General features: G+C 42.5%; 2 protein-coding genes across 2 annotated transcripts; one reads left to right on the top strand and one right to left on the bottom strand.

Moving 5' to 3' along the window:
* Positions 1 to 23,221, top strand: SNW1 (SNW domain containing 1). Its single transcript, XM_058027322.1, has 14 exons — positions 1 to 91; positions 1,108 to 1,261; positions 3,664 to 3,825; positions 14,388 to 14,483; positions 14,573 to 14,679; positions 15,508 to 15,612; positions 15,712 to 15,781; positions 16,567 to 16,632; positions 17,885 to 18,001; positions 18,346 to 18,487; positions 20,157 to 20,253; positions 21,090 to 21,207; positions 22,224 to 22,387; positions 22,464 to 23,221. Exons 1-14 carry the CDS (start codon positions 9 to 11, stop codon positions 22,666 to 22,668), a joined length of 1,686 nt encoding a protein of 561 aa, XP_057883305.1. The 5' UTR covers positions 1 to 8; the 3' UTR covers positions 22,669 to 23,221.
* On the bottom strand, positions 23,158 to 27,159 carry SLIRP (SRA stem-loop interacting RNA binding protein). The gene is made up of 4 exons (XM_058027324.1): positions 27,066 to 27,159; positions 26,854 to 26,912; positions 25,061 to 25,168; positions 23,158 to 23,282 (listed from the first exon to the last, which is right to left on the bottom strand). Exons 1-4 carry the CDS (start codon positions 27,157 to 27,159, stop codon positions 23,223 to 23,225), a joined length of 321 nt encoding a protein of 106 aa, XP_057883307.1. The 3' UTR covers positions 23,158 to 23,222.
* Between the last annotated feature and the right edge of the window lie 64 nt (positions 27,160 to 27,223).

Raw genomic sequence — 27,223 nt, 5'->3', positions numbered from 1 at the left:
TGCTGCGCATGTGCAGGTGTCGCCGCCTTCCCCCTCCTCGGCGGCCCGCTGCGGAGCCGACGGCCTACGCGGTCAAGATGGCGCTCACCAGGTGGGTCGGGCGGGCCCACCCGGGCCGTGAGGGTGGTGCGACGCTCCCGGCCAGCCCGGCGATTCCCCGCCGCGCTGCGGGACTCTGCCGGCGGGAGCGGCCGCGGTTAGGGAATGCGCTGAGGGGCCGCGGCCTCTCCTGGGCAGTGGGCCCGGCGGCCGGGCCGCGGCCGCAGAGAGTGCGGCGAGGCCCGGTGGGGCCTGGGGAGCCCTGGCGGGAGCGGGTGTTTGGCCCCTGGTCATGGCTCTGCTTCGTTCTTGTGTTCACTGCGGGTGGAAGGAGCTCCTCCGCCTCGCGTGGGTCCGTGGGGTTTGGTCGAGGTTTCCTCACCGTCAGGGAGGGCGAGCGGTCTTTGTTCCGTGTTGTAGTGTCTCTAGCGGGGCATGGGAGTGCAGTTCCGGTGCCTGCCCCGGAATCCCGAGTTTCTCTGGATGCTTTCTCAGTAAATTCACAAAAGGGCTGTGTAGACAAGAAGAGTTGAAAAAGGGGAAGTGAAGAAATTGGGGTTCGACTTGCCCTTGGCAGGGGGTGCCAGGCGTTGAGAGGGGAGGTCATTGTCAGATCTGTCTGTGGGTGTTTGCCTTGAGAGGAAGAAAGAGCGAATCGTTGGGACTAGAGACATAGGAACATAATATTTCTTTCTTATTCATGGTGGTGTAAGGAATACCAGTGATATGTGACATTTCTGTTGGAAAACAGGCATTGCCACTCTTCTGTTCAAGAGAGATGTGAATGTGTGTGAATTTAGCTTTTGTTTTTGTAGGAATCTTGTAGAATGCTGAGAAAGCACACATTGCAACTAATCTCAGAAGTCACCAAATCTCAGAAGATGCTCTCACATTTATGAGTGCGATGCTTAAGTTTCATAAATTGTTTCTTATCTATAGAGAGTGATTGTTGAGAAAGTATTAACTTAGCAAGGAGTTGACTCGAGCATAGTTGAGTGTCCGTGAGTCAAGTTACTGGAATGAACTTTTTATTTCATTCTCTTTTGGTTGCTGTCCATGGATGTCCAGTTTTTTGCCAGCTCCAACTCAGCTATCGCAAGATCAGCTAGAACTAGAAGAAAGAGCAAGAGCTCAGAGATCCAGGCAGGCTGCTCTGGTCTCATCCAGAAGGGAACCTCCCCCGTATGGTTACCGGAAAGGATGGATACCACGAGTGCTGGAGGTAAATATTTGAATTGATACAGTAGTAATGTGTCTGCTAAAGGGGAAAAAAATTCTGGAGTAGAAATAAACTCTGATCACCTTGAATATTGCTGAGAATTGTGCAAAGCCTTACAGTGTACATGATCCAGACTGCTTGATATATTCTTATGTTGGGAGAAGTTCTAATCCACCAGATTCCTTAAAACATTTGATGGTAAACAGGATGTTCTATGTCTGCTTCTGTTCAGAGATTGTTGTGTTGCAAGGTGGAAATATATCTGTGGTCCTTAGGGTTTACAGCCTGTGAACACAAGGCTCCCCTGGGAAAGACATCCACATTTTTCCTCTTTTAGTGTTTTAAATGCACAGTCTGGATTATAGCTGAGCTAAGTGAATGTGTGTGTGTGTCAGAGAAGAGAACATTCATGTGTTCTGTTCAAAAAGATAGCTGCTATTGGGGGACAAAATTATTACAGTTGGAAGGAAACTTAAAAATTAGTCAAATATTTGTTGTTTAAGTATGTTACTGACTAGAGGGTTTTGGACAATGTTATGTGTTCTAACCCTTGCCAGTTTAATGTAATCTAAACTGGAACTGCTAAAGGTAGAAAGGAAATACAGATGTGATCTGATTACAAAACTGTGTTAGTACAGTGTCTCACTGTAAGCCAGAAAAACCTTGCAGTTTGAAGTGATCCTTGACAGTGACTTCTGAGACCTGTTCTGATGAGTCACAAGCCACTGCTCTTGGAACAACCATGCTGTTGAGGCTTTACTGCAGTAATTCATGTATGATCCTACATTGTTTCCAAGTACCATAATTTCATCAGCTTGGAACAGCATTGCCCTCATTTATGTTCAGTGCCATTTTTGTAAGTCCAGCACTGTTCTGTGGTGATCCAGGTACTTCAAGTAGAAGTTCTAGTGGTTCATTGAAAGGAAACATTCTTATGTGGGTTCAGCATTTAGTCATATGCTGCATATGTATGATATCAAAAATTATACTTTAATTATACCCAGTGTAGGTTTACCTTCCTACACCATTGAGTATTAAAGTTAATGTTTTAGTGCTCATTCTTTCTTAATGTTAATAAAGAAAATTTTAAGAAGCCAGGTGCTGAAGGTTTGCAAAGACTTTCCAGCGCCCCTCGACCACAAATTAATACACATCCCAAAAAGCCAGTTAAGGGCTCCTTTCTGCTTCATAAGCAAGTGCAAATTGCAGTAAATGCTTTCAAAGCATCACCTTTGTCCAGTGACCCTGGATTACCATTGCTGGAAAATACAAAACCTGTTCTTATGACATTAAAGAGTTACCAAAAAAAAAAAAAAAAATTGAAGAATGACTGAATTTGGTTCTGGCTAATACCTTAGCAACTAATTGTTGAATGTGGGACAAGCAGTGGAAACTTCAGATAAGGGAACTGTGTTTCAGGGAGCATTTGCAGATGGGATAAGCACACTGTCCTTGTTTGAAAGTGTTCTGCTTGGTCATTTCCAGTCTCAGTCCACTCTGTCACAGTGGTGGTAACTGCTTGGTCACATGGTGAGCATGGAGGGAGATTGATCTGCTCAAGACACCCATTCTTATTTTTTGATCTGTTTTGTTACCAGACTCCACATAAGCCATGCCATTGCCACACAGAAAGGAACAGATGCTCATGCTGCTTTAAGCAAATGCTTCCTCCAAGGTGTTGCATTTGAAACTAATCTGAAGTTGTTTGTGAATGGTACCACTGCATCCTCTGTGCTACTGAGCCAGGATGATCTGCTTTAAAAAGCCTTTTGTTTATTAAATGCTTTTTATTTTGTTTTTTAAATGTTTTTACACCAATACATTGTAGGAGAGAGGAATAAACCATAAGAATATTGGGCTGTTGGGTGCTGGTCCAATTCTCAGTGTGTTTACACATGAAAGTAAGGGAATGTTTTACACATGTAGCACTGTAAAGCTGTGAGCCTCAAAGCTGTGAGGCTTTGAAAAGAATGGAATTTTTTATCTTCTTCATTATGGTGTGAAAAGCAACAAATAACCAGTAGAAGTCTTCATAAAAATGCTGCTCTTGTAATTTTAGTATCCACAGTTGCTTAATTTCAGAAGGTCAATTTTTGAAGATCTAATTAATAACTGACAGGAGAATTAAATACTTAATTTTGTATTGTCTGTAGCATAGTATTGCCTGCAAATTCTAGTCAGTAATATCTGTTCCTACTTTGAAAATAATACTGCAAGATATCTCTCCATTTCAGTGTCTTTTAATAACTGTGAGTTCTCTCATTAATTGCTTTCTCACCAGTGAAAGAATAATGTTACTGGAGCATTCTTACCAAGTTACTTGTTGTTGAAATCAATCTGTGTTTCCATTCTATTTTGCATTTTTTTGTCTTTTGGAAATTCACTCTCTTTTTTTTTTTCTGTAGGATTTTGGAGATGGGGGTGCTTTCCCAGAAATTCACGTGGCCCAGTATCCATTGGATATGGGCCGAAAGAAGAAGATGTCCAATGCTTTGGCTGTTCAGGTGGATGCAGAAGGAAAGATAAAATACGATGCTATCGCTCGACAAGGACAGTCAAAGGACAAGGTAACATTTCTTCCAGTATGTCAGCTGGTATATGTATTTGGAAAAGTTGGATGTACACATTGCATATCCTTGAACTCATTGGTCTGGCATTAGCCACATGGATTGTGTCCTCTTTTCTTATTTCAGAATTAAAATAATGTCAGACAGAAATTGTCATCTTCTCTGTAAGGTAATTAAAAGATAAGGTAAAAATGGGGAAAATCTCTACACAGAATTTACTTGATGGCTTAGCAGTTTTCATTTTCCAGGGAAGGCAAGAAACTGAAAACAATTCTGCTGCCTTATTTTAGCATGTAGAGAGAGGGGGCAAAAGATGGACAGAAAACAGAGGTCAGCCTTCAGAATACTGCACCTTGTGTTTTACTGATCCAGCATTTGACACTTCTGGTTGTTTTCAGTGGTTTTGGTGCTCTGTTTTTGCTATTGTTATTTAGTTGCAGCAGAAAGTATTGCCAGTGGTTATACTACAAAACTTTTGTGCTGAATTCAGAGATAGCAAGATTCTTAGGGAGTTTTTTAGGGGAAACTTCAACTTCCTGTATCCAGTACCTTTCTAAAACCAAGAGGTGACACTTGGGGTCCTAAATAGTTTTGAGGAGATCAAGTACTTGGGTCTCAAAGTTTGCTTTAAGAAGTATTTACACCTGCCTTTCCAAGTGTAACCAAGTGGGCTCTGTGGACTTTAATTCTCTAAAGCAGATGTTGGGGGCTGGAAAACTGCTGAGGCCTGATGAAGTGTGTGACCAGCTGCCTCTTCCAGCAAGCATCTTCTGTAAAGAAAGTCTAAACAGTGTTTAGACTGTGGTCAGCTTAGTGGCCTCATCTGGACTCATTCCAACAGGTCAAGGTTGTCGTTGTGTTTGGGCCTCAGAACTGGATGCATCACACCAGCTCAGGTCTCACCAGAGCAAAGTAGAGGGGCAGAATCAGCTCCCTCAGTCTGCTGGCCGTGCTGCTTTTGATGTAGCTCAGGGTAAAATTGACTTTCTGTGCTACAACAGCTGTTTGGAACAATTTCACTGGAAGCAGCAGAACTACTATTGCTTGTTTTGATTTGCTTTGCAAGAGAAAGTATTGCCAGATATGTTATAGGGAGTGGTTCTTCAGTGATCTGTGTTGAGTTGAATGATATGGAATATTTTCTCTTAAGAGCTTCTGATAGTACAGTGTCAGTAGGATTAGATGCAGAAGTTTCATTTTCCAGAGAGCTGCAGCCATAATTCAATATTTCTTCAATTTTAATACTTAGGGCTAAAAGAAACAGATACTTAGCAGCCTGTCAGAAATGAGATGAAGTTTATGAACCTATTCTAGGAGCTACTTGTTTGATCTGAGTTAGAAAGCAAATTTTGTTCTTGCTGCAGCTTGTGGATTTTTTGAAGTTGAATTCAGTATTCTGCCTTCTGGTAGAGGCAGCAGTTCCATCACGCAGCCCCTATCTCGAGATGACTTGTCAGCAGTTTCTGCTATTGCAGTCCTTCATCTCCCTTGCATCTGTTCCCTTAGGTATTTTAAAAATAGTGGCTTCAGAGTGTTTTCCTTGAAAAATACTGACATCAATGGGATAGTCTGACAATCTTCCTGTTTGGGGTTGGCAGAAAGTCTGCTAGACATGAAATGCTGGATAGCATTGACAGGCCTGGATGCATGACCTCATGGATCTGCGGATGGAGTTCCATCTGCTTGTCTGAGTTAAGGATTTCTAGCCTAGCTGTGTGGTTGGTTCTTGTGCTGCTGTCAATTCTTTCAATACTTTCTATACTTACATTACTAAAAGCCAGGCTAAAATAATGCATTAATAGTGATATATTGTGATGAGACTGGAGCTGTTCCTTTATTAGGAAAATAAGAACATATAATTGCATCCTGTGTTTTTATGAAGATAGAAGAAAGAGTATGGAAATCAAGGAATGGAACTGTTAGGTCCCTGTCCTGGTTTAGGACAAATTAGGGGAAATCTCCAAAAGGGAGCCCCCCAAAACAAAACAAACCTCCAACCACCCCTCCCCCAACACCGGGTTCGGGAAGGAATTTCTCGGAGGAGCAAAGTGGAAAACAAAACCTATTTATTTACAAGTAACAAAAGAACACTCCCCAACACAAGAAAAGGAAAGAAACAGACTTTGTGTATGGTGAGGGCGTCAAGCTTCTCTTGCAAGCTCCAGGTGTCCTGGACGTCTCAGGTCAGGTCCGGAACCGGTCCAGTATCTTCAGGGGAGGGTAAGAAAGAGGGAACAAAAGAAAAGAAAAAAAACAGCGCAAAAAGCAGAAAGCAAGCAAGCAAAGCGGCTAGCCAAGCCAAGCAGCAAAAAGCCAAGAGCCAAAAAACCTGGTCAAGCACTCCCCCCCCTCTCTTCCCCGCCCCGCCACAGCAAGACGGCCGGGGGGGGGAAGAGAGAAAGGGCACAGCTGCCAGACACAACACACGATATTGGGATAAAGGCTGTCAACCCACGACACTCCACCCCTTATCCCATATCGTGAATATACAATAAAAACTTTCATTTCACTTACTCACACCTTTGACACTTACGCATTCCTCTCATCTTACTTGCTCAGACCTGTGACACTTACAGTTTCCTTCTGTCTCACATTCAACAAACAATGACATTCATATATGAGTCTCATCCCACAATCAGGTCTCCCTGAGGTACACACCGTGTTGTTCCATCTTTCTGCATTATCCACCATGTATAACCTGGTCCTTGAGCAAAGACAATCCCACGGATGGGTTTGTCTGTACTCGAGGCAGGGTTGATCCATACTGTCTTTCCCAACAAACCTCTGACATGGGCCACTGGGGCTTTATCCCCATCTACTATATTAAGGAGCTCAGACTGAGCAGGACCTGCTCGGTTGGTGGAACCTCGAGTGTTAACTAACCAGGTAGCCTTTGCTAAATGCTGCTCCCAGTTTTTTAAAGACCCCCCACCCAATGCTTTTAAGGTGGTTTTTAACAATCCATTATACCTTTCCACCTTCCCTGCAGCTGGTGCATGATAGGGGATATGGTATATCCACTCGATGCCATGTTCCCTAGCCCAAGTATTAATAAGATTGTTTTTAAAATGAGTCCCATTATCCGACTCAATTCTCTCGGGAGTACCGTGCCTCCAAAGAACCTGCTTTTCAAGGCCCAAGATAGTGTTACGGGCTGTGGCATGAGACACAGGGTAGGTTTCCAACCATCCCGTGGTGGCTTCTACCATGGTTAGTACATAGCGCTTGCCCTGGCGGGTCTGAGGCAGTGTGATGTAATCAATCTGCCAGGCCTCCCCGTATTTGTACTTAGACCACCGCCCCCCATACCAGAGGGGCTTCACCCGCTTGGCCTGCTTAATGGCAGCACACGTCTCACAGTCACGAATAACCTGAGAGATACTGTCCATGGTTAGATCCACCCCTCGGTCTCGTGCCCACTTATAGGTGGCATCTCTACCCTGGTGGCCTGAGGCATCATGGGCCCATCGTGCTAAGAATAACTCTCCCTTATGCTCCCAGTCGAGATCTATCTTCAACTCCCCTATCTTTGCAGCCTGATGTACTTGCTGGTTGTTTTGCTGCTCTTCATTAGCTCTACTTCTGGGGACATGGGCATCTACATGGCGAACCTTCACAGGTAACTTCTCTAACCGAGTAGCGATATCTCTCCACTCTTCCGCAGCCCAAATTGGTTTTCCTCTTCGCTGCCAGTTCGCCTCTTTCCATCTCTTCAGCCATCCCCATAGAGCGTTGGCTGCCATCCAAGAATCGGTATACAAATAGAGCCTTGGCCACTTCTCTCTCTCTGCAATACCTAGGGCCAGTTGAATAGCTTTGATTTCAGCGAATTGACTGGATTCGCCTTCTCCTTCAGTAGCCTCTGCAACCCGTCGAGTGGGACTCCATACAGCTGCTTTCCACCTCCGTTTCATCCCTATGACGCGACAAGAACCATCGGTGAATAGAGCATAACGCGTTTCTTCTGCTGGTAACTGATTGTATGGCGGAGCTTCCTCAACCCGGGTCACTGGCTCTTGTTCCTCATCCGCGACACTAAAGCTTTCACCTTCGGGCCAATTTGTAATTACTTCCAGGATCCCAGGGCGATTTAACTTCCCAATTCGAGCGCGCTGCGTAATGAGGGCAATCCACTTACTCCAAGTAGCATTGGTGGCATGGTGGGTAGAGGGAACCTTTCCTCTGAACATCCATCCCAGCACCGGTAGTCGGGGTGCCAGAAGGAGTTGTGCCTCTGTACCAATCACCTCCGAGGCGGCTTGGACTCCTTCATAGGCGGCCAAGATTTCCTTTTCTGTTGGAGTATAGTTATCTTCAGACCCCCTGTAGCTCCGACTCCAAAATCCCAATGGTCGGCCTCGGGTCTCGCCAGGCACCTTCTGCCAAAGGCTCCAGGACAGACCATGGCTCCCGGCTGCAGAGTAGAGCACGTTCTTCACATCTGGTCCTGTCCTGACTGGACCAAGGGCTACAGCATGAGCGATCTCCTGCTTGATTTGGATGAAAGCTTGCTGCTGCTCAGGGCCCCAATGGAAGTTGTTCTTCTTGCGGGTAACCAGATAAAGGGGTCTCACAATCTGACTATACTCAGGGATGTGCATCCTCCAGAAACCTATAGCACCTAAGAAAGCTTGTGTTTCCTTCTTATCAGTTGGTGGGGACATAGCAGTGATTTTGTTAATAACATCTGCAGGAATCTGACGCCGTCCATCTTGCCACTTCACTCCCAAAAACTGAATTTCTCGGGCAGGTCCCTTGACTTTGCTCTTCTTAATGGCAAATCCGGCTTCCAAGAGAATATGAATTATCTTCTCTCCTTTCTCGAACACTTCTATTGCCGTGTTCCCCCAAACAATGATATCATCAATATATTGTAAATGTTCTGGAGCCTCACCCTCTTCTAGTGCAGCCTGGATCAGTCCATGACAGATGGTAGGACTGTGTTTCCACCCCTGGGGCAGTCGGTTCCAGGTATACTGCACTCCCCTCCATGTAAAAGCAAACTGGGGCCTGCATTCTGCTGCCAGAGGTATGGAGAAAAATGCGTTAGCTATATCAATGGTCGCGTACCACTTTGCTGCCTTGGACTCCAGCTCGTACTGCAGTTCCAGTATGTCCGGTACAGCCGCACTCAGTGGTGGAGTCACTTCATTCAAGGCACGATAGTCCACAGTCAATCTCCATTCTCCGTCAGATTTTCGCACGGGCCAGATAGGGCTGTTGAAGGGTGAGTGGGTTTTACTGACCACCCCTTGGCTCTCCAGCTCTCGGATCATTTTGTGGATGGGGATCACGGCATCTCGATTCGTCCGGTACTGCCTGCGGTGCACTGTTGAGGTGGCAATTGGCACTCGTTGTTCCTCTACCTTCAAGAGTCCTACTGCAGATGGGTTCTCTGATAGTCCAGACAAGGTATTCAATTGTTTAATACCCTCTATCTCCACTGCAGCTATTCCAAAAGCCCACCTGAATCCCTTAGGATCTTTGTAATAGCCATTCCGGAGGAAGTCTATGCCCAAAATACACGGAGCCTCTGGACCAGTCACAATCGGATGTTCCTGCCACTCCTTCCCAGTCAAGCTCACCTCAGCTTCCAACAAAGTCAACTGTTGTGATCCCCCTGTCACTCCAGCAATGGAAACAGGTTCTGTCCCCACGTGTTCCGATGGCATTAAGGTACACTGTGATCCGGTGTCAACCAATGCTTCATAGTCTTGTGGCTCTGATGTGCCAGGCCATCTGATCCACACCTTCCAGAATACCCGGTTCTCCCGTGCCTCTTCCTGGCTGGAGGCAGGGCCCCTCTAAGCCAGATTGTCCTTCTTTCCCTGGGCATATGCCTTAGAAGTTCCTTCAAGGGGATCGGACATGTCATCGTCATCAGCATACTTAACATCTCGGCTACGAGCGACCGGAGCTGCTATCCTTTTGGTGATACTTTCTCTTTTCTTCAAATCATGCACCCGTTGTGCCAAAGCAGCGGTGGGTTTTCTGTCCCATCTCCTCATGTCTTCTCCAGACTCACGCAGAAAAGCCCATAACTCAGCCCGTGGGATGTACCTTCTCTCCCCATCAAAGGAGCGCCAGCGTTGGACACCAGGGCCTCTAATTTGTACAGCTGAGATTTGAATAAGGTCCTCCTTAATCTCTTCCCGGAGTTTCTTATGATTCTCCTCTATTTTGTCCTCTAGTTTCTGCAGTCGGGTTTCCACTGCTGCAATTCTGGCATGAGTTGGGCCATGCACAGCATCTGCATACGCTCGAAGCTTCTTTGCCATATCGAGCACAGTCTCATATGTATCATCCCGCTTCATTATTGCTAGGGCAGAAGCGTATTCAGGTGGCCCAAGTCGCACAAGTTTCCTCCACATTATAGGTGTGCATGGTACCAGGTCCGGATTCCTAGTTGTTGTATCATCTGAGAAAATGAGCTCTGCCACCGCCATCTCTCTCAGGCGTTGGATCCCCTGTTCTATGGTCTTCCACCGTGTCTGCTGCATATAGAGATCATCCGTACACAGGTATCGTTCTGCTACGCTTCTTAGGACCCGTTCCCAGAGGCTGTGAGGGTTAGCCCCCCTCATCATACCTTGATCAATGACAGGATCATGTGACAGGGATCCCAAATGCCTCGCTTCAGTACCATCCAAAATTGTAACCTCCCCTGCAGCATCCCAAAGGCGGACTAACCAACTAATTATAGATTCGTCAGGTTGTCGTCTGTAATCCTTTCTTAGGCCTCTGAGGTCCTTCAGAGAAAAGGAGTCAATATTAGCTCCAGATTCTGTGCCCCTTGATGTGGCCTCTGATTTTGGTGAGGGTCCTTCTCCTGCATCATCATCATCATCCTCCACCTTTCGATCAGTCTTGCCTTTACACTTTCCACCTCTTGTATTAGCTGCAACAGCCATGGGTTGGGGCCTATTGTCTGATTCAGCTGCTAGCCTGGAGCCTGGGATGTTAGCTGCAGCCTGGGTCACTGGGATAGTAACTAACTTATCTCCCTGTTCCCTTTCTGCTATCTGCTGCTCCACAGTATCTAGCAGAGTACGGTAAACAAACGCCAAGGCCCAGCTCACTGCAGTAACCCTTTCCTCCTTAGTATTACCATGGCACTTCTCCCTCAAATACTTTGCCACCTCGACTGGATCCTGAATTTGATCAGATGGAAAGTCCCAATCTATAGGATCGGAAAATTCCTTTAAAGTCTGGCCCATGTCCTCCCATTTCCCACTCCAGTCAAGATTTTTCCTGCTTTGTTTTACTCCTAAGTCAGGAGTGTCTCTAACCCCTCTAGAAATCTCAGTCTTCATTTTATACACACTCCAGACAGTATAGAAAAGGCTTAATAAATTAAATGCCAGAAAGATGGTTTCTTTCAAACTCAGGGGAAATTCAGTATTTTCTAATAGAGATGTCAACAATTTGGAGGACAAGAAGGAGGACAAAGGCTGAAAAGCCCCTTCCCCTTCTTCTCCCCAAACAAACTGAGTAAACAACCATAACAGCAACCCATACATTCCTGAAATGAAGTCCAGCATTTTTATCCGACACATCATCACACATAAGACCAGCACAATGACTATTCTGGTTAGTGCCCCCCGCTTACAAAAGCTACTTATTAGGGACAACATCAGAGCTATTTTTGGGTAAGGAAATAACCCCAGGGACCACAAAAGTATTAAAACTTCAAAAACCCCTAGGGACCAGAAATACCGGCAAGCTTCCACTCCAAATGACATTATGAATCACCAATATGCCCACCAAAATAGCCAAAACCAAAATATTATTATTATAGGTTTTTTTTCCACTGTTTTTTTTTTTTTTTTTGGCCTCCGCTTCCCGGCCAACGCACCAAAAAGTATATTGTCCTGGTTTAGGACAAATTAGGGGAAATCTCCAAAAGGGAGCCCCCCAAAACAAAACAAACCTCCAACCACCCCTCCCCCAACACCGGGTTCGGGAAGGAATTTCTCGGAGGAGCAAAGTGGAAAACAAAACCTATTTATTTACAAGTAACAAAAGAACACTCCCCAACACAAGAAAAGGAAAGAAACAGACTTTGTGTATGGTGAGGGCGTCAAGCTTCTCTTGCAAGCTCCAGGTGTCCTGGACGTCTCAGGTCAGGTCCGGAACCGGTCCAGTATCTTCAGGGGAGGGTAAGAAAGAGGGAACAAAAGAAAAGAAAAAAAACAGCGCAAAAAGCAGAAAGCAAGCAAGCAAAGCGGCTAGCCAAGCCAAGCAGCAAAAAGCCAAGAGCCAAAAAACCTGGTCAAGCACTCCCCCCCCTCTCTTCCCCGCCCCGCCACAGCAAGACGGCCGGGGGGGGGAAGAGAGAAAGGGCACAGCTGCCAGACACAACACACGATATTGGGATAAAGGCTGTCAACCCACGACAGTCCCTTACTTTTTTCCAGCAAGAATAACTTTATATGCTCTAGTTTGATTTCTTCTTCATGGCCTAAGGCTGTGGCTTATTTATTAAAGGAGAAAAAAAAACAATCATGAAGCTTATTTACAGGTTTTATTCCCAAGGTTGTAAACTCAATCAAAACATTTACAAGAGAGTAGTTCCATTGTTGAAGGAAGTCCTGTCAGAGGTATGGCACAGGTCAAGAGAAGATGAATCTAACTCAAAAAATCAAAAGTGTTACTTACTTGCAACTTATTTGCCTTTGTGGCAGAGCTTGGTTTGAGAGTTTGTTACCAGTTTGTTTTCTGGTGTGTGTACCAGGCTTGCAACCAGGTAATCTTCAAGACTTCTTAAATTTTATGTACTTCATATGGAGAAACCATTCTTTGACAAGGAGGGCATTCATGCTGCATTGCTTGATAGTAAGTTCTTGATGTACATATAGGATTGATGAGCACTGTGCAGGGCTGGTTGAGATATATAGAACAAAATATGTTGAGGATTTCTGTGTAGCAAATCAAGACATTTGCATCTATCAAGTGCCTCGTGAGACTCTGAATGTGATTGATGCCTAAACCCTGCCATGTGGTACACTATCTTAGCTGTTAGGTAATATTATTCTCTTTCTGACTGTAGTGGCATGCAGATTTCTAATTGCTGCCTGTTAAGGCTGCCCCAGCCAGGGAATCATGTAATTGTAGCAAAACTTGAGGTTTTTCTTTCTGCCTAGAAGGAGATTTTGCTTTTCAGTAGCAATCAGAGTGATTGCTCAGGCTCATGCTTCCTTTCAAATTTTGTAAATTGAAAAATGGTAGTGGATGGGCACAACACAATATCAAACAATCCCAGTCTCTTCTTTAGCTTAGATGAATGAAATATCTCAACATAATTCATAAAACAAGATAAATGTCTAGAAGAACAACAAAAATAAATGCAAATTCATTATCTACCTGTTTTTATCACTTCAGAAAAAGACTGCAATTAAAACGTGCAAGTGTATAAAGTTTTTGGTGGCGACAGAAATATTGGTATTTTCAGGATAGTTTAAGCTATATTATATATTTCTTCCATAATAAAGCTTCTTGCTATTTCCATACAATACTTCAGAGTTTAAATAGTTAACATAGATCATTTGTACCTCAGTGTCAAGTAGTTTTTAGATCACTCTTGGACCACCACAGGGAGTACCTTTTTTAATTTTCTTTTTTTTTGTCTTTTGGGATGCTCTACAGATCCTTCAGCATACTTTGTTTTTCATATTCTTCTTCAGCAAGACACTTGGACTTACAAGTTAATTACCTTTGAGGAACATTTCTCTTCAAATGTCCTTCATTCAGGATCTGAGAAGCTAGAATATTATTGATATTAATTCAAATGATTAAATTTTAGGAGTGAAGGCTGAGAAGTAGAACATGGCTGTCATGTGGTTAATTAATGCTGATGCTAAAGGTTAATTTTGTAGTTGGACATGTACTGTATAATGAACTTGAGATAATAGTTCCTGACTTTTAACCCTTTGAACTAAAACTTCCTATTTATTGGATACATCTGAAGTATTAATGTAATACAATACATTTTTCCCTGAGGCCATCTAATAGTGTTTTTTCCCTGTGTTTAAAATTGGGACTCTGGAGCTGCCAGGAGCTAGCTGCAGGTTGTGTGAAAACTCAAGTACCTGTATAAGGGAAAGTGTCAAGACCAGATTTCTCAAGTATTTATTTTTTCAAGAAAACAATAAACATAATGAAATGAAAAAACACAGATTGTGGAAAATACTTGTATCAAATTCTTGAGTTATCCTTGAAAACAGAAGTAAAAACATGCAGGATTTTATCGGTTTGGGATCCTTAAAAAAGGAAAATACTAGGAATGGGAAGCAGGAAACTGCTGTCTTATGCCAGTTCTGAGAGCAACTTACACAATTATATTTATCAGATTGCTTTGTTTCTTCAATTACTCCATTTGTAAAATGGGGTCCAGAGTATACATGTAAACAGGTCTTCTAATTGAGCAATATGTAATCCTAATGCATTTATAGCTGTATATTCATTTTAATTACCCAGAGTATAGCCTGAGCCTGAAACATTTCCTTTGATATATGTACATTTATTCCTGTTCACCAGCACTAGTAGAATCTGATGTCTTCCAGGTCATTTACAGCAAGTACACAGATCTTGTGCCAAAAGAGGTCATGAATGTGGATGATCCTGAACTGCAGAGACCAGATGAGGAGGCAATTAGAGAGGTATTGTATGCACTGATGTGCCTAGTTAGCACGACTATGCTTTATGTCTTGTAATGGGATGAGATGAACACTGTGGTTTTTTTCTTCAGATAACAGAGAAGACAAGAGCAGCCTTGGAGAAATCAGTCTCCCAAAAAGTTGCAGCAGCCATGCCAGTTCGAGCTGCTGACAAGCTGGCTCCTGCACAGTACATTCGGTATGTAGTGCTGGTGTTGCTGTAGGATGGTGTGATACACAAAATGGATTAAAATTGGCACATTTGTTGAATTTCTGAGAGCAGAAATTCCTCTTGAATTCTGTTCTTCTGTAAGGAATATGAAACTGGCTTCTGTATTTTGAATTAACCCACTAATGATCACCTAGTTTGAAGTGTGTAGAAATATGTCTTTAACATGTCATGAGTTATGGCACTCTGGAGGTGTTATTGTTTTAGCAGAAAACCACAGATTTGCAAGGGGTCACTATTAATGATGCTGCCCTGAAAGCAAAGTATTTACTGCAAGTTTCAAGCCCACAAGAAGACATGTAACAAAGTTCTTCCTTCACAGAAAATGAGTAGTTGAAAGCAATGGAATTATGGGGAGGCTGATACTTATGATGATTTTCTGTTTCAAACACAGAAAAATTTCATGACAGGGTTACACTTGGCTTGAAGTTAATTCTGAAAAAAGGTATGAAGAGGTTCTTAATGAACAGTAAGAAAACACCAGGGCTTCACAGACATAGGTAGGGAGTATTGTGACAAGCTATGTGTACTGTACTTGTTTTTCTTCTATTTCAGAGTCTAGGTTGAAACAGGAGAATATAGCCCTGAAGAAAAGTTGCATTCTGTCTGGTGTAACTGAGTCTGCACTCAGTGCAGTGTCATCTGTGCAGTTACCTGCTGCTGACATGGATAGTGGGGTAGTCTTAAACTGTTGTGGGTAAAATGAAACCACAGCTAGAGCTGTGAACAGAGTGAAAATGGAGGTGGGAAAGGAATATCTAGCTGTGTGCAGAGAGCTGAGCACTTTGTTTTGTTCAGGTACACACCATCTCAGCAAGGAGTTGCATTCAACTCTGGAGCAAAACAGAGAGTTATTCGGATGGTGGAAATGCAGAAGGACCCTATGGAGCCTCCAAGATTCAAGTAAGTATTCATGGCTTGTTCAGGGCAAATAGAAGATTCTGAAGTGTATTTCTGTGCAGCGTGCTGCCTGTAATTGTAATTGTTTTCTTAATTGCTCAGAATTAACAAGAAGATTCCACGAGGACCACCATCTCCTCCAGCACCTGTAATGCACTCTCCAAGTAGAAAGGTATGAAATGCCATAGCTGTTCTCACTTTTGAATGCTTAGGTGGGTCCACAAATTCTTCTTCAATCTAGTTCATTTCTGTGTACCTTCTCATTACTGACCTTCTGATGTGAAGTGATAAACTTGGTGCCCAGTGCAGTCTTTTTGTTTGTTGTTTTCTTTTTTTCATTTGGACAGTTCTTAAAGTAGTTGTCTTTTCATTTATCTTGTCAAAGGTTGAGTAGATGTCTCATATATTTTATGCAGGGATGCATTGCTGAATTTGTTCATGGCATGAATGAGTTGACCAAGGCTTAGCCTGGTACTCTTATGTTGCCTTTAGACAATACTGTTAAGCTAATCCTTAATAACATTGACTTGTGTCATTAAGGATTAGCTCCTTCTGAGAGATGAGTGTAGTGATGGTTCATCAGTTTGGTACAACTTGAATAGCTGCTAAATATGTGGATGTTAACAAGCTGGCTGTGAGTTACAGCCTGTGTGATGGAAGCTTAAGAGGATGCTGAAGAGCTGTCACGACTTTATTCAGTGCTGGCAAAGATAGAGGGTAAAAATCAATCCCATGGCAGAGGGTTTGGAACTAGCTGATCTCTAAGGTCCATTCCAATCAAACCATTCCTTGATTCTGTAATCTTACTGCTGCTAAGAGGAGCTGGGGTTTTGTTGTGGAGTTCTGAACTTTCTACTCTAACTCATTTCAATAGTTTCATAGCTGGCTTTGAGAAAGAAAACAATATTTTCTTTTACTATAAATCTGAAGATGACTTTACTTATTCTCTTATATCAGATGACTGTGAAGGAGCAGCAAGAGTGGAAGATTCCTCCATGCATTTCAAACTGGAAAAATGCAAAGGTAATTAAGTTGTCATAAATTTGTTTTCCTAATTCCGCATCCTGATGGGAAACTTAAGTGAATGATTTAAGCTTGAATAATACTGCTGTTAAACATCTAGAGTTAGGCAAACCAGCTGCTTCCAGCATGGAAAACACATGATGATACAGTTCATTTTTCTTCAGTTTGCCATATAAAGGTTGTCCAATTGAGAGTATAGAACTGAGGGTGAATATATTACTTCATGCCAGAGATTATACATTTTGAGAGGAAAAATTTTTATTAGTTAAAATCCCCATAATAGTGCAGTCCAAAGTCAAAATCTCTCAAGGTCACAAAGTAAAGCCATCTGAGAGACCCAAGGATGTTTCTTTTTAATATTGCAGTCCATATTTCTGGGAAGTTTTCCTTGTTGCATTCTTTCATTAATTAACTCTTATGGCTAGTCAGCTAGCTATTTTTGTTCCTTGTTTGAGTAGGTATGTCCTGTCCCTTTGATTTTTATCAGTTATTAAGTTTATGTTCCTAGAGAGGGGAGAATTTATTTGCTGCAGTAACTAGTCTGATCAGTCTGAAATGTACTAAACTGTTGTCCTGAGACAGCCTCTTCAAATGGAGGAAGGAAAAGCTATATGTTTGGATGTCATTTTTTTTCTACCCCAACACAGCTGTCTAACTGGGACTGATGCTAATTAGGAGATCAAATTTTAGGTTACAGATGCTAAAACCAAAGCAAAAATTTTGTAGAGCTCACTAAAAAATCTTTAAATATAATCTATAAATAATTTTGAGTTTTAGCTTGGGAAAACGAAATTGGTGTTTAGTGTGTCTTACTTTTGCTGGCTGCCTTGTCCCTTACTTTCTCATTTTGAATCAGCTAATCCCTTAACAGGTATGAAAACAGTTTAGGTAAAACAATTTTTAGGCAAAAAATTGTAAAACAGCTTAGAGAGTGGAGAAGCTATTATCTGTAATTTTTAACACTAAGCAAAAAGTGGACCTTATCACTTGAAAACTGTCCTTTGTCCTAAGATGAACCTTGAAGGGAAGCTGTAATTGGGATTTGGTGGGCGGGTGGAATTGGAGTGAAGCTTTGTATTTATTTCCTGGCAAGAATTTGAAGTACATATGAAAAGGAGATCCATTGAGGCATAATAATGATGGGCTGTGAATTTTCTATGTGTTTTTGTTTTCTTACCCAATGAATACAATAATGCTTGTTGTTACAAATATTGTTTCTGTGATTAACTGTGCCTCTCTGTTCCCACTGTAGGGTTACACCATTCCATTAGATAAGCGTCTGGCTGCAGATGGCAGAGGATTGCAGACCGTTCATATTAATGAAAACTTTGCCAAACTTGCTGAGGCCCTCTATATTGCTGACAGAAAGGTCAGGTAGTTCTTCACACTGTTTTGTTCCATACAGTTTTACCATCTTTGTATGTTAATTTCCTTCAGAAAATCAGCTGTGAATAGGCTTTAGCTTTTCGATTTGTCCTGCTTCTTTGCTAACGTAAGACTTATCCCCACTATCTCTGAATCATGGGCTCAGCGTGGGTTCAGTTATTGGAAGTCATGGGTCTTGTGTCTCAGCTCTAACTGCTGTGGCTGATGGGCTTTAAGCTTCCTGATTTTGGCTTCATTTCTGTCCTGTTTACTGGCTAACTGCGACAGATCTGCGTGTACCCCATGTGCTACGCTTTCTGTATTTTTAACCGTGTCTCTTTTGTGCAGGCTCGGGAGGCAGTAGAGATGCGTGCCCAGGTGGAGAGGAAGATGGCTCAAAAAGAAAAGGAGAAACATGAGGAAAAGCTCAGAGAAATGGCTCAGAAAGCTAGGGAGAGAAGAGCAGGGATCAAAACCCATGTTGAAAAAGGTACTGTTCTTTATCATTAAGACACTATGGCTTTTTTAGTATTCATAAGTGTGGGTTTGGAGTAATAATCTGAGAACTTGAAATATCTAAATTTAGGTGGAACGTCTAAGTATGACATCAGTTCATGTCTTTATTGGTTAATTCACTGCCTGGTTTGATGGGATGCAGGTTTGAACCTCACATCAGTATGTTGGTGTATATAGGTTTAGGACACTGAGAATTTTGAAGTTAATAATGCATCAGTGCAAGTGATGGCTTTCATAGACAGTTCTAAACTAATATTTTTAAGCTTATTGCAAATGAAGGGCAGATTTTTCTAGAAGAATGAAACCATCTTTAAGTTATCAAAGGTAATATTGCAGTGCAATGTTCTCACTCTTGCACTGTTGTAACTGATCTTGCAGAGCTGCAATTTTGTTGGCTAGTAGGCCCCAAAAAACCCCACAGCCAACATAACTAAATTGTCTCCATTGTGCTGTCTTCCATTCTGATGGAAATTACACTTCAAAGATCAAGATTAGGAACTTCAGAGAGCAGTTACAATCTCTTCAGAAGATGGAGGGATATGGTCATATAATGCCAAATCCTGCTGCTGGGATGTACTGACCTCTTACCAAAAGGCTGGGAGCTGGCCAGCTGGGGAGCCACTCTGTTGGAAAGGACCCAGGAGTTGTAGTGGACAATATGCTGAATATAAGCCAGTAGTGTGCAGATGCAGCTTTGTATTTCCTTAACAGTAATGCAGTAGTGTAACCAGTAAGTCAAAGGAAGTAATAATTTCCTTTTAGTGGTGACCTGTTAGACATCATCTGGAGTACCTTGTACAGTTATGGGCCTCCGGGTACAAGAAAGACATTGACAAATGGGAGTCAGTTCAGTGAAAGGGCATCAGAATGGTCATGGAGCTCGAGTAACTGCCTGTTCAGGAGATGCTGAGAGAATAAGGCTTGTTCTGCTAGGAGATGATGTGCCATTGGGGCCAGATAATGGGAAGGTTACCCAGCAGATCATATCACAGTGATCCCTAAATGATTATCAGAGGGCTTCACCAAGTTGCACAGTGGAAGAATGAGACAGTGGTCAAGAGTTGAAGCAGGAGGTTTCAGCTGTGTGTCAGGAGAAAGATTTTCATCATGAGGACAAACAGCAATGGAACAGGTCGCCTAGGAAATCTGTCAGTCTCTATCCTTGCAGGTTTTCCTCACCTGAGTGGGAAAAAACTCTGACCAACCTGGTTTGAATTCAGCATTGATAGCAGGTTTTGAATTAGACTCTCTTCCAACCTGAGTGTGTCAGGTTGCATCACATAATGTTCTTCAAAACACTTAAATCCCTGCACGTTTCAATGATACTTTTATGCTTAGAGTTATGATACAATGATCTGTAAATGTTTTAGGACATTAATTCCTAGACAGACAATTATTCTAAGCTCTTGAAAGATAGAAGAACATAGTTGTTAGGATGTCTGCTTTGACTTACCAAGAACAGTCACTTGCTTGGGGCATAAGAAAGCCGTAGTGTTCATATGTTCAGTTTATTTCAAGTGGAACATTTTAAATAGTGCTAAGGGTCTCTACTCTTCTGTAAAATAATACTGTGCCAATGTCTGTGGCATAATTAATTCAAACCTCAAATATTTGTCTATAATGAGCAATCTTTACTTGTTCAGAGGATGGAGAAGCTAGAGAAAGAGATGAAATCAGACATGACAGGCGCAAAGAGAGGCAGCATGACAGAAATCTTTCCCGGGCAGCCCCTGATAAAAGGTGAGTCACAAAAAAAAGCTGCTTTATTCCTGTACTGGCACTGGCTTCCCCACTAGGGAACCTATTACTGGCCTTCCCTTTTTTTGATAGAAGTGCCTGAGTTCTATGTATCTCGTGGAGATAGTGACTGGTATGAAGCACAGTTTGTTCATTATAGGAAAAGGCATTACTGTGTTAAAATACTGTAGTACTTTCTTGAAAATGTAGAATTTTCCACATGAATGGGAAAGAGGGGTGTGCTGTGTTGGTTTTGGGCAGGTTTTTCTTCAGTGGGACTTCAGGTTTAATGTTTTATGTTCAGGATTAATTAACATGTTGAGAGCAAAGATTGAAACCTGAATCTTCTAATTTTGGTGAGACTAGAGTTATCAATAGTGGCTTTGTTTCTTGAAGCTGTTCATTTTAAGTAAGCTTAGATTTATGGAGGTAGGCTGGAGTATCTTATTAGCTGAAGTCACTGAGATTTTTGAGTGCAAATGGTTTCTGGATGGTTAACATCTCTAGTATGTTGAAATTGGATTGCTCGGCCTTTCCAGAATATAACTACACTAATTCTTGCAAAAAATAAATATGACATTTTAGACCAAGTCAGAGCTTGATGTGAATTGCAGATAGTGGAAAGCAAATTTAAATGTCATGCCCAGCTGAACATAATTTTTCCAAATGTTTCCTTTGCCAGGAGACAAATTTTAAATGTTACCTAGTAAGGAAGAACAACAGTCAAAATCTGGCTTCTGAGGCAAATTGTTAGCGGGGAATACAGGATCAGGTTGCAATTGAGTGTGTCAACAAGTATGGTTTACTGGCCTCATAAAACTTTCAATTTTTTAATTCAGGTCAAAGCTGCAAAGAAATGAGAACAGAGATATCAGTGAAGTTATTGCCCTGGGGGTACCAAACCCCAGGCCATCCAATGAAATCCAATATGACCAGAGGCTGTTCAACCAGAGCAAGGTAAAATACCTTTTATTTTCATAGAAAGCTGTGTAGCTTTCTATGAGAACATGCTCATCATTTCTTTGTGGGTACAGATAGAATAATAAAGAGAGGCTGTTCTCATGGTTGTTGTGGATACATTCAGAAAAAAATCTTTACGTAACTGCTTAGAAAATTATTGATTTCCTTTATCAAGAGCCTATGCAAAAAAAAAAATTAAATTTATAGCTGGATTAAAGTGTTTTTGTTGTGATTTTTCTCCCCACTGGGGAGTGGGGAAAAAAACTATTTTGCCTTCAAGCTGCAGTGACCTCATTTTCTTCTCTTGTACAAATGTACTGACTGAATAGGAAATCTGCTTTCAGAGAGGACCAAGTAAATACTTTTTATTCCCATTTCTGCTTGTGTTGATACTTCTGAAGATACAGAGTTAACAGCAACATTTATTTTCCCTGAATTTTATACTATTCAGAGATGACAAAATAGATTGGGCTTCAGCAAATCCCTCAATAGACCTGCAGTTGTCAATCACTCTCCTTCATGTCTCCAGTGAAAGACTTGCAGGCAAGGAGGGAAAGCTGATGAACCAAAAATGAACAAGCAGATACTTACACTTTCAGAGTTCATATAAGCCTCTGTGCGATTTGGATCAGTCAGCTTAAATCATGTTTTCCAGAAATTCTGAATAATACCCATTTCTGTATGGCTGTACTCAGCTATTACAGACAGCTGCACTTGCAGGGCAGACTGAAATGATCCATTATTCTGAAATGCGGATGGCTTGTGATCCTTCCTGTTGCTATTTGGAAGAGTAGGACTGAGGCCTGTAATGTGATGTTCTCTGGACTTAATCCCAGACCCAAACCCAGTCACATCCTCATCAAGTGCTTGGACTCATTTGAAATCAATTGTAAATCACGCCATGTCATCTTTGTGTAACTGTGTAACATCATCAATGTATTTTGTTGATAAAGTAAGTTAGCTGACATTTTGTCGATTTAACAGAACTTGTGCTGTTCTGCTGTTCCTCACAGGGTATGGATAGTGGCTTTGCTGGAGGAGAGGATGAAATTTATAATGTTTATGACCAGCCTTGGAGAAGTGGCAAGGATATGGCCCAAAACATCTACAGGCCAAGTAAAAATCTGGATAAGGATATGTATGGTGATGATCTAGAGGCTCGAATAAAGACCAACAGGTAAGGAAATAAATTTAAGAAATATTCTTAATTAGTACTTTGAAGATAGTCAACTGAGTATCATCTTCTCCTACAGGTTTGTTCCTGACAAAGAGTTTTCTAACTCGGATCGTAACACCAGAGGCAGGGGCAGAGATGGACCAGTTCAATTTGAGGAGGATCCATTTGGTTTGGACAAGTTTCTGGAGGAAGCCAAGCAACACGGTGGCTCTAAACGGCCATCAGACAGCAGCCGCCCTAAGGAACATGAGCACGAGAGCAAGAAGAGGAGGAAGGACTGAATGCCTCTGCTCCTTGAGAGGTAGGGAAATGGACTGCAAGCTTGGACTTCATGCAAAAGGGGTTTTAATATTGAGTGTACAGGAGGATGGCATTGTATCACAGCAGTTCACAACTCTGGCCGTGTGGATACATACACACACTAACTCTTCTACATGGGACAGCTACCTGAAGAGAGAGAAGACATGGAGACCACTTTGAAACATTTCATAAGGAAATTAATTATTCTTTAGCAAGTTCTGACTTTGCTGATTCCCCACTGCCCAGCACCTCAGGGTAAGAATGTAGCCTCCTTCCTTCAGCTTTAGTTTTTGTAGGTAGCTGAAGCTTTGACTTCATCTGTTAAGAGCTTTCCTGCTGTATATAATGATCATCTTATGCTGTAACAGATGCTGGGGTGTTAATAATTCAGTATTTTAGTGTGGCTATACAGTTTTTTGAACAAGGGAGGGGAAACAGCTGGATTCTGTTTTAAAACAAGTACTCATTCATAGTTTCTCAGTAATCTTTATTTTAGTTTCTTTACATTTAGTGAAATAAAGCCTCCTTCCACCACTCACTCACTCTGACTCCTCCTTTGACTGCGTCTTCTACGGACCTGCTGTTTGAGAGCGAGCTGAAAACAATGGAAATTAATTAAATTAGCTAGGCAAGAAAGTTTGTTATTTTTCATTTCTGATAACCCAGAACATTGATACAGGAAGCAGAAGATACATTTATAACCAATTCAGTTTCATAACCCCCAGCCAGGGTTTTCCTGACACAAAAGTTGAATATATATCCACAGCAATTGCTAGTTGTACCAGCAAAATGCATCTTAAAAGCTTGTGCTTTCAACTGGAATTAATAAAAAGTAACTGTCTAAAGCTAGCCTAGAAAAATTGGGAAAAGTGCTCATGTAATCTAGAGCAGCCTGCATTTTCTAAGAAATGAAAATAACTACAGCTTACTTTCTGCTTTTTATTTCACTATAAAGAAGCCTCTTAGCATGCACCTCTTGTGAGAGTATAGTCTTTGAAGCCTAGGCAGTTAAATGCATGTGGCTAAGCTTACAGATTCAAGAACAAAAAGCAGCAAAATTTTCCAGGAAATTGCCACTAAATACTATGTTATTTCTAGTACCTAATTTGGTAATTGCAAACAGATATCCAATTTCAACACAATTTATGAAGGACCAACCTACTGCCAATCTAATCACAGTTTAAGGAGTCTTAATTTCTGCTCCCATTTTTGTACCAGGTGGAACTTGCAGGTTGGTTCTTCTTGGGAATAGGTACTGAAGTAACCACAAACAGTGATGACTTGGACAGTAATATGAACCATGGCAAGTGAAATACTTTACCACAATCAAAATACTGCATCACTGAAGTCTATCATCAATTCCTTTTACTATCTCCTAGCATTTGAAGTCTCAAAATAAGAAATTAGTTGTCAAAAGGATATTGAAGAATTCTTATTAATTAATCAAAGGCTTGAACTGATTATGTGTGATACACCAGCCTGCCTGTTGCTCATGGTTTCACTCTCTACTACACCATCTGAGTAGTTTTATCAGCTGAAGCACATGTAAGTCTGTAAGAAAATCCCCCATTTAGGGAACATACCAGATGCCAGGTTCTAATTGTTTTGATATGAGAGCTGTTAATAAAATGGCTTTGGGCAGCCATTGACTCACTGTTATTTATTCCTTATCTGTCAGTACCACTGCACACTAAATGTTGAGAAAGTGGTGAGATGGCTTTGCTGTGTTTCTGTGCTGGAGTGGAGCTGGAGGATACAGTTGTCTGGCTCCAGCTGACCAGTCAAGGACAGACACTTTTGTATGTGTAGTAGATGTGTACACTGGCTCGATGCCATACATTAATGCACTGAGATTGCCAAACTGTTTCATTTTTTGTGTTACTAACATTTAAAATCTTAAAGATGGAGAGAACAAGACCCTACACTAAAGCAATTTTAGAGTTGTCTTGAACACATGAAAGCAAGCAGCTGATTTCTCCTGTATGAAATGACAGCTGGAGAAAACATAAATTTCACTGAAATTCAAAGCTTAGCATCACTTTCTTTATCATGTTCCCCCTGCCACTCAACATCTGGATCAGATGTTGGAACCCACCTGCAGAAACCTGCATTACAAACTGCAAACTAGTTGCACAGCACATCCCAACCAGTTTTACTGCATTCACATTACTTTAGCATAGCAGGAGTTTTTGGTCTCTTGAGTGTGATGTCTCTGGTATCTCTATGATCTTGACCCCTAACAACTCAGGTTGAGAGGAGAGAATAAACAGAAGTGGTAATGATTTACAAAACATTAAAAGCACACTGAGTGACTAAGATTCTTAACCACACTTCGAAAGAATATAATAGGTAATAAAGGAATTAGCACGTTACCTTGGAACCTTCAAGAATGTGGGGGTCCTTCTGTAACACATTCTGAACTTCTTCTGGAGTTGAGAATTTAATCCAGCAAAAACGTCTGTGAAAGCCTGTATCTTTGTTCTAATTACCAGGTAAAAAAAACAAAATGCAATTACTACAGGAAATATTCACATAGGCTGTTAAAAACTTTCTACAGATATTGCATTTAAAGATTCAGAAATTGTCAGAGGAATTGGCACACTTGCTGTTTCAGGAGCCTTTTTCACACTAAGACATTTGGTGTCAGTGATAGTGTGAGGGGTCTAGCACAGGCTGTTCTACATGCCTCTCAATTTGAATCTAGCAATAATAACAAAAAATCACAATCTTAAGATACAGTTGAAGCCTAGAATAATGTATAGACAGTAGTTTCTAACTGCAGTATTTATCTACTAATAAGCCAGCCACAACAGAACTGACATTTAAATGGCCACAGTACTTGAACAACATTCAGCAAGATAAAGCAGCTGCTTAAGACACTACAAAAGCAGAGTGCCATTCAGAATGACAAGCACTAACTGCACTGAAAAGAAAAACGTTATTTTTAGAAATAATGTGCCAGTCAGAAAAGACAGTTGTCAATAAACGGGTGATAATGAGAAAAAGCCAGGTGTATCCAAGTGCCTTCTGTCCCTACTTGGATCCCACTCCGAGTTCACAACAGCTCAGCCACTCTCATCATCAGGCATAAGTGGCAGCACTTCCAAACCACCTACAAGGTACTGCCTGGTTTCAGTACCACAGTGATGTCTAAATTAGGCTGTCCTGCACTGGTGATTTTTGTACCTCCGGGTTTTAAGCAGTAATGAAACTCCTCAAGTATTCACTGAATGTGAATGTACACACATGCATCACTTGAACCTGTGATGGAGGTAAGTTTGTGGTAAGCTACCAGACTTCGCAACGAAACGATGCAGTCTGACCTGGGCTTGAGGGAAAATATGATAGGCAGGCACTTAAGCTTCAAGTGTTCAAAACCAGCCTGTTTCAAACTTTCTCCATTGCCAAACTAATCCTCAACACAGAGTGAACCCATCAGCTCACTAACTGACGTTCACTACCCACTGAGCTTAATTTAACAGGATTACTTCAAGTGGAGAAACAAGCAGACAGAACCTTTACACTTCAAGCAATGCCTGCAATTTACCTGCAAAGGAACACTTTTTTTGACCGTTCATCTTTAAAAAAATGCACTAGATACTACAATCCCCCTATACACTCAGAAGATAAACAGCCTAAACGACAGAGGCACTGGCAGCACCCCGCAGAGGTTATGGGTTTTGTGTTAGCCCTGCACTCTGGACGGGGTCTTAATCCACAGCAGGAAAAGACGGTAGGTTCATACCCACATCTTTAGTTTTCTGGCCAGTGAGACCAGGCACTCAAAAACTTTATTCTCTGTCTGAAAAATGTCAACACGATTATAGAGAAGCTCAAAGCACTTAGATTAATTATTCAGAAATGGCAGCATCAATAGGATGCTGAAGGATGTACTTTGTAAAGCTCTTTGAAAGCCAACGGAAACCACTAAGCTTCAATGAGGCCGAGCGCAGGCAGACAAGTAGTGGCACTCCTGGAAGAAGGAGCTAAGGGTAGAGAGCCCTGAAAACCTCACTAGACTTCAAGATGAGGGGTCCACACTGCAGCTCCAAGGAAGCGGGGGAGCTGCTTCGGGGCAAGGCCTCAGCCGCAGGAGCAGCCGGCGGCTCTTCCCCGCCTCGCCGAGAAGACACGAAGTGCGGCGCGGAGGACCCGCGGGTACTCACGAAAGGCAGCTGGCACCTCTGCACCGACCCGAACTGGGAGAAGTACTCCTTCAGCTCCTCTGTGGGAAAACGCACCAGGTTACCCGGGCACGGCGCCTCCGCGCAGCCGCGCCGCCCTGGCCCACGCCGGCCTGTGGCGGCACACGCGGCGAGGCCGCCCAACCCCGCCGGCCCCAGCAGCGGCGAGGGATGGGAGGGGGGCGCACACTCACTGCTCGACACCGTCCAGGGAATCTCAGCCACGAAGATGTCGAAGAGCCGCCGGGAGCGGCGCCCGACCGTCCGCACCGCACTGGCCGCCGCCATGTCGGGACTGCGGTGAGAGGGAGGGACGGAGAGAGGGAGGGGCGGCCCCGCCCCGGCCGGCCCG

Source organism: Melospiza georgiana, chromosome 6 (assembly GCF_028018845.1).
Source record: "Melospiza georgiana isolate bMelGeo1 chromosome 6, bMelGeo1.pri, whole genome shotgun sequence".
NCBI classification, from domain to species: Eukaryota; Metazoa; Chordata; class Aves; order Passeriformes; family Passerellidae; genus Melospiza; species Melospiza georgiana.
Note: the sequence above shows the minus strand (reverse complement) of the source record. Positions and strands in the feature narration are given on the sequence as shown.

Bases quoted from the DNA above. Each gene is read 5' to 3' on its own strand.
- SNW1 (XM_058027322.1), top strand. From the start codon at position 9: ATGTGCAGGTGTCGCCGCCTTCCCCCTCCTCGGCGGCCCGCTGCGGAG. The intron at 20,254-21,089 runs GTGAGTCACAAA...TTTTTAATTCAG, and splicing joins CGGGCAGCCCCTGATAAAAG to GTCAAAGCTGCAAAGAAATG. The intron at 22,388-22,463 runs GTAAGGAAATAA...CTTCTCCTACAG, and splicing joins GCTCGAATAAAGACCAACAG to GTTTGTTCCTGACAAAGAGT.
- SLIRP (XM_058027324.1), bottom strand. From the start codon at position 27,159: ATGGCGGCGGCCAGTGCGGTGCGGACGGTCGGGCGCCGCTCCCGGCGG. The intron at 26,913-27,065 runs GTGAGTGTGCGC...GTTTTCCCACAG, and splicing joins TCCCTGGACGGTGTCGAGCA to AGGAGCTGAAGGAGTACTTC. The intron at 25,169-26,853 runs GTGAGTACCCGC...CCTGGTAATTAG, and splicing joins AGAGGTGCCAGCTGCCTTTC to AACAAAGATACAGGCTTTCA.